Raw genomic sequence first — 12,309 nt, 5'->3', positions numbered from 1 at the left:
TTCATTCAACAAACAGTGTCTCTCACAAGGCACTACACCTATACAATGTAGGAAAATATAAATAATATAAAGATGAACAGTAGAGAAATGAATCATTAATTTTCTTTCCTTAATAAGTTGATTTCACACCCTGGACCTCATAGAGTTAGAATAGGTGCACTAGAAATAGCTATAAGGATATAAAGCCTTACTCTTATTTGAAAATATTGGGGATCATTTAAAAAAAAAAAAAAAACAACTCTTGTTTACGTTTCCAAAAAACATATTTGAACTATGTGCCTACAGTTGATCCTATTAACCATAGGCACACAGCACATGAGGCAATCAATCCTGTTTTGTATCTGTGCAAAAATATCTTTAGAACAGAATTATAATGTGCCAGAACCCAAAGTTCTTCCAGATGTATGCTCTCACTGATTTCTGGAAAATTGCTTCCCAGGACCCTCTCACAGTACACAGACCACATTATAAAATCCAGAGGCCACTTTGCACTTTTATGGAATCCATAGCGTTGACTCATGCTGTCATTGTCATTAAAATGATGTTGTAAATATCCTCTCATCTTTCCATGCTGCCTGGCTTATTTTTCCCCTAAGAGGCTTTGCACGGGACTTTTTATATAATTTTCCAAATTCCTGCTCCCATTAATGATTTTTTTCTAAAACTGGAGTAACACTCATTTCCTCAGCTGTTTAAAAACATCAATTTCTCTTCAGGGGCCTCTATCCCTTTTGAATTAGATGATATTTATCAGAAAAATCCTTCTTAGTGTATGCTTACTATGATTACATGTTTTTTCTTTAAATCAACAGAAATAATTTGGATTTCAGTATTCTTCAAGTTTTATTGAGGCCTAATCTGAAGCATACTTGGACAAATGTGACACTCTAAGCAGAATTATTATTTTCATTGAGAAATGGCCAATGGGATAACATTCCCTTCTTCATGGCACAATCTCAGTATTGATTTTTATTGCTGTATAACAAATTACTGCAAACCTAGCAGCTTAAAACAACACATATTTTGTATCTGTTTCCTTGAGTCAGGAGTCTGCTTGTGACTTAGCTGAGTCCTCTGCTCAAGGTCTCATAAAGCTGCAATTGAGATATTGGCTGGGCTGTGTTCTCATTTGGAGGCTCGAATGAGAAGGGTCTGCTTCTCTTACTGGTTGGATCTCTTACTGGTTGTTGGCTGAAGGCTGCCTTCAGGTCCTAGAGACCACCCACAGTTCCCTGCCATGTGGCCCTGTTCATGGGGAGTTCACAACATGGCAGCTTGCTTCTTCAAGCAGGAGAACCTCTGTATACATCTAGCAAGACGGGTCCTCTGCATGTGTGTAATATCATAATCATGAGATTGATATCCTATCACATTTGACATATTCTTGGTTAGAAGCAAGTCACGGATCCCTCCCACACTTAAGGGGAGGGGATTATACAAAGGGATGAACACCAGGAGATGGGAATTATTGGGAGGGGTCACCCAAGAGTCTGTCCACTCCAATCCCATTGAACTAAACGGAACTGTACTTAGATATAAATGATTTTTTTATCCTTCTAGAGTCTAGTTGTCTTAAAGGAAGTTTATAATTCTCTAAATGAGTCAATCTTAGTTCTCCTGTCTTAAAAAAATATAAGAAAAAAGAAAGAAAGAAATCATAAAGCAATTCTTAGGCAAGGCCTGGGGAAGCTACAAGACCCAGGAGGGTAAAGAAGATCAGTGGGTGAGAGAAATAATGACCTCAAGCACATTAAGAGGTTAAACATTCCAAAAATTTAGGTATCACTGGTTGTTGGTTTGTGTTTGCTTGTTTTGTGATTTATTTTGCTTTGATTTCCCACCAACATTTAGAACTCCATGTGTTTCATCCATCTCTATTAAAGTTGTCTGTTATTGCCAACTTCAACAGTTCATAGAACTACCATCCATCTTCTTCACTCCATTCCCTTTGCACGACACCTAAATCCTCTGAAGAAGGAAGCCTGCTTTTGACTTCAGAACCTGAACACTGGGATGGAGCTTGCCATCTGTCTTAAACTTTTTAAGTAACTTTTTGCCAAGACAAATGTGGATTATAGGCAACAACCTGGGACATTTCTGGTCTCCGAACAGGAAAAATAAGTAACCCTTAAGTACTATCTTAAGTACTTTGTTTGCTGGCAGTGTTCGTGGTGAATGAAAATTTGATCCTTAATTGTGTGGGAAATAGGGAAGTGATCTGCATGCCAATGGCCAAGTGCAGACTTCAGAGACTTAGCAGTTTTGAAGCTGATATTTATGAACATCTGCTTTCTCCCATAAATTTTAATACAGATTTCATCCTTTGAAACCTACAGAACTCCCAGGTGCTTCTTTGGTCTGTCTTGGGAACTTGTTTTTAAAAAATTATTTTCAAGTCTCTTTTTTCACGCTGAACACATTAGAAATCACTTTTGTTGAAACAACATGTTGTATATACAGTGTCTATTGGAATGCCTAAAATATGGTATTAAATGCTACCAACAAAATGCTGTATTCAGCTCATCGAGCCTCCAAAATGTCCACTCCGATAACACGAGCCATAATAGTCTAAATAAAGAATGTTTCAAAAGTATTTCTAGTCTACAGCCATGCCACCCTGAACAAGCCCAATCCTGTCTGATCTTGGAAGCTAAGCAGGTTCAGGCCCAGTTAGTACTTGGATGGGAGACCACCTATCTAGGAAGACCAGGTGCTGTAGGCATGGGGGAAAAAAAAAAAAGTAAGGGATTGTAAACTGACAAGGTCCTTGAAATCTGTGAGGTCAACCAAGGGTTGTCTCGCCTAAAACAAAAAGAAAGAAAAGTATTTCTAGTGCCAGTTTATGCCTTTCATTATTCCACATGTATTTATTTAATGCTTGCTTATGTGACAAGCACTTTTAGGTGCTGAGGTGACAACAGACAAGAATACAAAAGACAAAACCCCTGACCTCATGGTATTTATGTTCCAGTGAGTATAAATGTTCTCTAAAAAGAATTCCCTTAAAATTCTCATAATATGTTCATATAGTTCATCAATAAACTTTGCACTGGGCTTGTAAGCCAATGATGTTAATCCACTCCTGATGCTGGACTAGACTCTGAGGATACAACTATGAACAACATAGATATGTTTCTGCCCTCAAGGAGCTTAGGATCTAGCATACTTCTCACCTCCATCAAAAATGTAGACCTAGAAAACCAGAACTTTGGGATAGCATGTGGGTAGCCACTTGACCATTCTCTATTTTAGATCCACCATAAACAGTGCAAATAGTGCCTCCATCCCTTGGCTCTTGGACACACTATTACTATGGGTAGAAGATATGAGTGTGTGGGCCAGAGGAAGGGAAATAAAATCACAGAGCTACAGAGGACAAACACATAAGTCAGCTGGGCATGTGCAGAGCTAGCAAAGACATTAAATGCCTCTTAGGAAAGCAACCTTTTAAGACTGCAGTTCTGGCCACCCTGTAGTAGAGGATACAAGTCATTTACATAATAGGAAAGCCTCGGGAGGACAGTAGAGCTATTTAATTTGGTTAAGCGAATAGTTTTCCATCCATTTACAGTGTAATGAAACCTCTCTCCTCTGCCTCTTAAATAGGAACACACTGGCAAGATGCCGCAGGGCACTTAAAACATGGGCAGTCTTCTTGGAGTGTCAATTCTACTCAACCATTTGGAGGAGACAAAGTTAATTAATTTACTGATAAGTAATTTAAGACATTCTTTTCCATTAAAATCAATACAGCCATATTATGGAACAGAATGCAAAATTTGCATACGCTTTTAAGATAAAACATACAACTAACACAATGATAGAGCTGAGTGCTGAAGGATTAAGCCCTCCCCCATATTTTTCATCAGCCCCCTGTAAAACCAACCTAATAAAAATAATTTTTTGATATGGATCATTGATTCTCAATTTTATGTAAAATGTATGCAAATGACAAATCTCCCAGTGGCATTCCTTTCTACCATGCTGCCACTTAGATATCCCTACTTTTAGAGATTCCGGAGCTGCCACCAGATGCAAGAAAATTCTGGGCCACTTCAGGCTCTTACCCCTCACCCTCCACCCTGCTGCCCAGCCCTGGGGCCCATGCTCACTGCCTCTGCATTAAAGAGCACTCCCTTAGAAGAGTTTGAGGTGCTGCTCTTTTCCACGGTGAGGCAAGAGGGATCTTCTCAATACTCTATCCTCATCCTTAGCACAGAGATTAAGCATTGGCCATCCTGCTTCTACAACCCCCTTCCCAGTCTCAGAATGCTATGTAGCAGGCAGATAGATCATTGTGTTCCTTGTGCTTTGTATTCCTGAAACAGGATCTGGACCAGGTACAGCTCCATCTGGAAGAAGTGAGGTTCTTTGATGTGTTTGGCTTCAGTGAAGCAGCAGGCGCGTGGCAATGCTTCATGTGCAACAACCCTGAAAAAGCAACCGGTGAGAGATATCTCCCTTACCGCTCAGAATCATGTGTGTCCCTGGGCTTAACAAGGATCTAGGAGCCCTGCTCTTCTAGTTGGCCTTCTTCTTGCATAAACATTGTCAGTCGTGATGATGCACAGAGGTGTGCCTGATCACCTCTGCTTCGTGCTGAGAGAGGTATCTCACCAAAGTGGGGGTGAGAAAAAGACATGATGTTGAATGGGAGAGAAACGTAAACCAGAAATGAGCAAGAGAAAAAATACCTTACATATAGAAGGCTGTTAAGAAAGCAGTACTGACTATTTTGCCCTGGAACCATTCTTCATTTCAATCCAAATGACCCTGAGGGTTAGAGAAAAAGAAGCATTGTGTCCAAAGCCTCAAAGAAATAAGACCGCACATAATGTTATCTCCTAGTCATTCATCCCTCACACCTTTGCTTTATGATTACATTGTGTAAGAAGCAAAGACACAGGGTAAGGAATTATTTGAAGAATAACTTCATAACTAGTTAGTCATCCTTCCCCTTCCTTTCTGCTGCCCAAGGAATTTAGTCTGCTGACCTTGATTAAAAAGAATAATTGTTAGTGACTATGAGCTAAGCTCTGTACTAAACATGTCAGATATCTCATCTAACCTTCACAATAACCTTATGAGGTTATTTCTAATATTATCTCTGTTTTACTGATGGACAAATTGAAGCACAGAGCAATTTGATAACTGCCAAAGTCACACAGGTAGTAAGTTAACAGTGGCAGGATTGGCATGCAATCTGCCTCCAGAGCCCACGCTCTTAACTGTTTCACCCTTCTGCCTCCTGGTTATACAGGCCCCATCTGACTAGCGGAAATTGGTTGGTAATAAGCCTATGTTCAAAATTTTATGCTGTCCGTGGACACGGGATATGTCACCAGTACTTCGCCATTGGAGAGGACACAGAGCTCTCAACACTGTCACTGCTCAGGAACTGCAGTTTGGACCAAGAGAGCTGTGTTATAACACTGTTGAGCACAAAGCCACTTTGTAGACAAGCCACCCTCTAGATAACCATTGGTTATACCACCTATACCCATGCCTTTAATTTTAGACTTTTGTGCATTTTAAAGATTACCCATTATGGCAAGTCTATCTTTGCTAATTGCCAAGGTGTTGAGGCTGAATAGAAAAAAAAAACAAAACAAAACTGTATTTATTTGGCCAGATGGAGATGTGAGGGGCTTGCAGAGATGTATCAATTAAAATGCATTACCCCATGGAAAAGGTATGGATGGAAGAAGCTGGCAGTTAAGGATGCAGCTTTTGTGAGGCACAGATTGTTGGCTGATTACAGAGCCAGGATTGAGCTGACGCCAGAGTGAACACCCCAAATTCCAATTTTTAACAAGTTGATTTGCTCAATAGGGAATTGGGAAATGGAACGTCTCCATTAAAAAAACCTTCCAATTTCACCTATGAGAAAGATAAAATATAAGAAAAACTTTGAGAGCATGATGAAGTAAGGTGCTTATCTTAGGTGGCTCTGAGAGGTCCTTCAGAATTTCCATTCCAAGTAAGCAGAGTCCTTAATTCAATAAACAGTTCATCATATCTAGCCAAGAGAGGCCTCAGGAAAGGGACTAGAAGTTAAAAATACAGTGTTCCTTTAATATATGTTTTCTCAAATTCACTGCTATGCACTTGAAAAGAACATTTTGCACATTCACTCTTCCTTATTTCTCACAGTTAAATATAGACTGAGAACATATAGCAATAAAAATTCAAACAAGGCCAAATATTTTATAGCAGAACATATTGAATCAAAATGTTTGGCCCTGAAAACTTCAGTGTGCTTGAATTCCTTTGCTCAGTTCCTTTTACTACATGAAAAGGGGTTTGAGTCTGAGTGAAATCTTATTTTAAACTAGTATTTTCATCAAAAACTCTTGACTCCCTAAAAATTTTATATGGATTATTGATTGTATCTTCTGATTTTTATATAAGCATATAAATTATATATTTAATCTAAGTAAAAGGTCTAATATAATAGTACTGGTATATATATTATTCACAGAGATGATACTTGCATTCATATTTTGCTTAAATTATAAGTTTATAGATGATCAAGACATAGGAATAAATATGTTATTTGATTATGCACAGCTAGCATAATACTTACATCTCATTTTTTCATTTATATAATGCGCATTTGTTGAGTTGGGCAAAATGTCTTCTATAGGCTGAGCCTTGGATAACAAATAAGGTACAATATCTCTGCCCTAAAACAATTCAGAATCCTGTTAGGCCAGAAGGCATATATGGAAAGATCTAGCATAATTTCTTGTATATTTTTAGCATGCAATAAATACTTATTGAGCGAGTGAAAGACAGAAAGAAAGAATATTTAGAAATGGCAACACCAAAGCCTTGAATATTAAAATATGATGTTTCAAGATTGTGATTATGTGTTAACCATGTCAAACACATCACTGTTCCATATCTGGTGCATTTTGAATCTGGTAAATAGATGTTGGTGCTTGTTTTCTCCTTGAGAGAAGTCACCACATATAAAACAAAGGGTTCACTTCCAGGCCTGGGTTAGTGCCTGGTGCTCAGAGCAAGCAAGTCCATCACCATGGAAGCCTGGTTGCAGACACGGCCCTTTTAAGAGGCATCTTCAGCTGCCAGCTGCAGTTGCCACAGCCTCTGTCCCATTTAGCTGCTGGGGACCGGGCAGCCTCATGTCTTCGCCTCCTCCCATCTTCTACCATTGCTGGGTGATGTCCCACAGGGCCCAGATGTCCTGTCAGCCTCAGGAAGGAAAGGTCTAAAGAAGTGTGATTGGTGTCTAGGGCAAAAGGCTGAAGAAACTGGATTTGGGTTTTTGTTTTTGTTTTTTTAAGGTACTGACAAATGATACAGTAATTATTGTCAAGTATTCATTGTTCAGGCATTAAAAAAAAAGTCTCTGGCATTTCCATAAAAGAGGAACAAAATATGAGGTAATTAGAAAACTTTAACTAGATATCAGGAAATACATACTGAAATACAAATACTTCTTAACAGTGTGTAGAATAAACTATGGTACTGGAGAAATTGACAGCAAACCAGCTGGTTTCCATGGTCACCTTAAGTACATTCCCCTCTTCATGTCACAATAACTCCCACTCGTCTTCCCATCAACTCCACCATCAACATGCCCAAATTCACAGGAATTTAGTATTTGGTATTCAATAAAATATGATTAGATGCAGATGAAGAGGTAACCGAATGCTAGAATAGTATAAAGGTCCCGAAATGATTATAATTGTTGGCATTTATCATGCTAACTATGTGCTAAATTTCACATGCATTTTTCTTAGTAAGTCACCATTATTGACTCCATTTTACAGATAAGGAAACTGAAACACAGAGTGGTTAATAATTGTGCCAATGTCACATAGTTACTAAGCAGTAGAACTAAGATTTTAATCCAGGTTAATTTCTAAACCTGCAACTTCGATCTCTAGGGCAAATCCAAGTTGAGGACATGGAATATTGGAAATTCCAACAACAGTTATTCCATTTTCTTACAATATATTGGAAAGACCAAGTGATCAATGACTTATTTTACTTAAAGAAGTGCAGGGACTTTGTGTGAGAATGTGTGGGAAGTGATCACATGTGCGAAATGGTTACAGTAGAAGCTATTTCCAGACCCTCCAATTGCTGATTCAGTTTCTGATAATCATTTAATAAAAGTACAGAGTAGATTAGAAAATCACTGAAATAACTCAAGAATCCTGAGAGACTTGCCTAGTGGTGTTTATTACCAATCCCGTTACTCCACAGGATTGGGAGAATAGATATTGAGCAAGTAAATTTAATAGAACAGGACTTATTTCTGTTTCATCGTGTCTTGGAATTGCTAGTGCATGATAACAGTAAGAGTTAGTCAGCAGGGCCCTCCTGGAATACATCTGGCTTTCTATTCAGTAACATTTTTTAAAGAACAAGGGAGAACTAGGTCATGACTTTCACTCTTTTTTCTTGAGACACATGAGATGTCTTTGTTCTTACACCCTACAAAAAACAACCCAGAGATGGCTCGGCTTTGGCGCGTGTGTCCTCCTTTACAAATCTGAGCATTCCACGGTGTGAGTGCTCTCTTAGTCATTAGATATTTAGATATTGAATGTGAGGTCTCCTTAGGTTATGAAAGAATGAAAAATTTTTTCAGACAACCTGCTATCATGATTCCTTTTTAGAACTTGATTTCAAATATTTGTGCTGTAAGAACATGTTGTGCATTATATCACATAGAAAACAGAGATGGTTTCAAGATGATATCAAGAAAAGAAAGGCCTCTGTGAAGAGGTTTTCTTCAAACACCACAAACCGGTAATACGTGGTGGCCCTCCTTTGCTGAACACCTTCAGTGTGGGCTGGGTGACCTTCCATTCCAGATGCCAGTGTGAAAATGGGCTAAATGACCTCTGAGAACCTGATTGTAAGACACGAATAGCCTTATGAGTCCATTCATATAAAACTTTTCAATTTAATTACAGTATCAACATTCACAGAACTTTAAAGGTGACAAAAGAAAACCCATTTTGTTACGCAACGGCTGGGTTTGTCTCATGAAGCCTTCCCTCTTGTCATATGTTAGAATATTGTCACATATGCTAAATTTTGGTAGAGTTCAAAAACAATGCACTGCTGTGTAAGACAACTTCACATTTTCATATTTATATACTGTTAGTGACTACTAAATATTGATTAATTACATAAAACCTCAGTTTGTTTTTCAAAGATACTTTGAATTACTTTATGACAAAACAAATACACACTTATTTACTCAGATAACATTATCCTGGAACCTTTTTCCTTTTCCTGCCTCTTCCCATCTTCATGTTTTATGCCTTTCTGGCATGGGTATTCCTTCTCTGTTAACACTCTCCTCCTTTTCTCCCTCCCTCCTCTTCTTCTTTGTCAAACACACACACACACACTCACACACGTGCACTCACAGTGGCACACATGGACACAGCACCCCTAGGTAGAATAAATTCTCTCCTCTCTGTCCTTTCTGCTCTCTGCCCATGCAGTGTACACAGCATGTTGCCATCAATTTCCCCCACTAGACAGTAAACTAGAGGAGGAAGGACCATGGATTATTCACCTTTGTGTACCCTACCTAGAGCCTGGCACATAGCAGTTTTTAATAAGTATTTGGCAAATAGATAGATGATTGAGTAATTCGTGGATCATATAAGTAATAGGATGACTACAGAAGAAATAGGATTTATTTTGAAATGCGACATTTAAGTCTAACTTTAAAAAATCTGATATTTTCTCAAAATTAAAAAAAATCTTATTGAATTGAAATCTTGAAATAGCATCTTTTGCAAAATAAACTTTTGTAAGAAAATATTGCTATGTACACCTTATGGATACTCAATTTTTATATTGCATTGAAAAGTTTCAATTTACATAAACACACAGAACCCCTAGTAAACTTGCTAATAACTTTTGAGCCTCAATGAGAAATATGCTAAGATCAGTAACCTAGCACCCTTCAGGGGTTAACAGTTATTATTCATCCAGCATCACTTTCCTAATTCTCTGCCTTTCCATAATGGGTCAACAATCTTGTCTTGATATAGATAAAAGTGTCTGATATGCCTGATATTTGCAGCAAAGCATTAGTCACTCTGTGGTTATCCATAAACCAATCATCATGCATGCAAAAATGTTCTTTTTCACTTGGAGAATAAGCTGAGTCAAGCCAATATCCGAAGGAGGAGAAGCATGATTTACAAAGGCAGACTAGACTGAGTAAGTCTGGCTCAGAATGATGCTGATTTAAAAAAATTTTATGTAGCTTTTAAAATAAAGCATTTCATATATGTTAAAAGTGCTCAAAAAAAAAAGAAAAAGAAAAAGAAAAAAAGGGCTCTAGTTATCATCTTTCAGAGTAATCCTAATTTTTTATTTACCTATATAAATACTTTGGTAATGAAATTTGTTTTTCAGCCACAAACACACCTCTGTAAAAGATATACAGGTGCTTTTAGCACCCACTGAGAATGAAGTCATCCACTCTCTCAAGAGGGCGGCCATATTTTGACCTCACCTTCTCAGAAACTCTGTAGTATAGATTACCCTTTCTGTCTTCCCTATTCAATTTCTCCATCCCTTCCACTGGCTTTTAAACACATTCAACTGGCTTACCTTCTCCTTTCCCTTCACCTACTGCCTCTCTCTCACCTCCTCTGTAAAGCCAAGAGAGTTGTCAGTGCTCAGCCTCTGCATTTCCTTGTCTCCTTTTCCTCCTGACTTAACCCTCCCTGATCTGCCTTCTAAGCCCATTATCTCTACAGCCATTAAAGTCATGTGAGTTACCCATACACTGGATATGTTTCAGTCCTTGTGTTAACTTGCCGTTTAGTGGCATTCAATTCTGTTGACCAGTATCTGCTCCTTCAAACATTCTCTGTCTTTACCTTCTAGTCTCTCTCTCACTCTCTAAATAGTCCTTGGCCTCCTTTCCAGGCCTACCTTCCTCTATCCAGCTATTCATTGTTGGAGTAACTCTCTTCTCCTCACTGTACACTCTCTCCCCAGTCAGTCTTTGTTGGTTCTGCATCTCCAGTAACCACTTCAATGAGACAAATACCAAATGCCTATCTGCAGTCCAGGCATCTCCTCTGAACTCTAGATTTACTTTCCTACTGCCTAGTTGGTGCTTCAAAGCACCTCAAAGGCTATTCATTTAAGTTAAAACTCATGATTGTCTCTCCCTTGTCCCTAAAGACCACTTGGTCCTCTTCCAGCATTCTCTATCTCAGTAAACATAACATCGCTCGTTCTGTTGGACCAGCCAGAGACCCACTGTTCTCTCCCTCACCCTCATCCAATCCATCACCCAATATTGTGGATTTTAGTTTTTCAATTGCTCTCAACTCTATCTGTCTCTCTCCATTGCCCTAGAGAAAGATACAATCACCTATTGTCTGAAATGACATCAATAATTGAGCCACTCCAGACTCTTCTGAAGATCTATCTCCCACTCAGTCAAAATAATCTCTTCAAAGCACAAATCTGATGGTACCACAGGCTGCATAAAACCTTACAGTATCTTCCCATAGCTCTTAACTTAAAGACCAAACTCCACAGCATGCCCCTCACAGCCTCACATGCCACGGTCTCTCCCACCCTCTCCAGGCTCATCTTGTCGCATATGCCATCTGCTCCTCTCTGCTCTAGCCAGAAGGGCCTTCATTCAGTATCCAATATGCACCACACTCCTTCCTGTGCTGCCTTTCTTCCCAAAGTGTCCTTTCTCCCCTCTTTACCTAGTTAATGTAGATTTTAGCCTTCTCATTACAACTCAAATTCACTGCTATAGAAAAGCCTTCTGCCACCTTCCTGATTAATGCTAACATCCTCAAAGCGCCTCAGATCTCCCCTCATCACAAACACTGTTACGGCTGCCGTCTTGTTTTTCTACATGTGATTATCTGATGAACATCTATTTCCTCTAACAAATAGTAAGTTCTACTATTACTATAGTAATAGGAACTCCCCTCCTCCATCCATCCTCAGCCCCTGGCACATGTCAGAAGCTCAATAAATATTTACCAAATAAGTGAGCAACTAAAGTTTGTATCTTCTCTGAACATTAGTAAAGTTTTTCTCAGGCAAGTAATGATAAAAAATAAATTAATAAGTTCACAGTGATACATTTTGAGATAAAAAATCATATTCATATAATGACATATCCAGTGTACATTTTGTGCTAAATATATCATTTGTATAAACAGTAACTTTTCAAACAAGTTGTTTTCAAAAGTACTGTAACAGATCGTTTTATTTAACAGAGTAGGTGCCATGTATATATATATATGTATCAAATATATT

At 38.5% G+C, this 12,309-nt stretch overlaps 1 protein-coding gene and 1 pseudogene across 9 annotated transcripts in view; both read left to right on the top strand.

The window, feature by feature from the left end:
- The window catches only part of VEPH1 (ventricular zone expressed PH domain containing 1), a 190,073-nt gene that overhangs the window by 164,707 nt on the left and 13,057 nt on the right, over nt 1–12,309 (top strand). For 8 of the 9 annotated variants that reach the window (XM_011379507.2, XM_011379497.2, XM_011379484.2 and 5 more), the window contains one exon: nt 4,329–4,446. The exons of the other annotated variant lie outside the window; for it this stretch is intronic. In XM_011379507.2, coding sequence (XP_011377809.1) covers nt 4,329–4,446 — 118 coding nt within the window. The remainder of the gene's footprint in view (nt 1–4,328; nt 4,447–12,309) is intronic. 9 annotated transcript variants of the gene reach the window in all.
- On the top strand, nt 2,600–2,722 carry LOC111732914 (annotated as a pseudogene).

The sequence above is a fragment of the Pteropus vampyrus genome, unplaced genomic scaffold, assembly GCF_000151845.1.
Source record: "Pteropus vampyrus isolate Shadow unplaced genomic scaffold, Pvam_2.0 Scaffold12, whole genome shotgun sequence".
NCBI lineage: Eukaryota > Metazoa > Chordata > Mammalia > Chiroptera > Pteropodidae > Pteropus > Pteropus vampyrus.
Note: the sequence above shows the minus strand (reverse complement) of the source record. Positions and strands in the feature narration are given on the sequence as shown.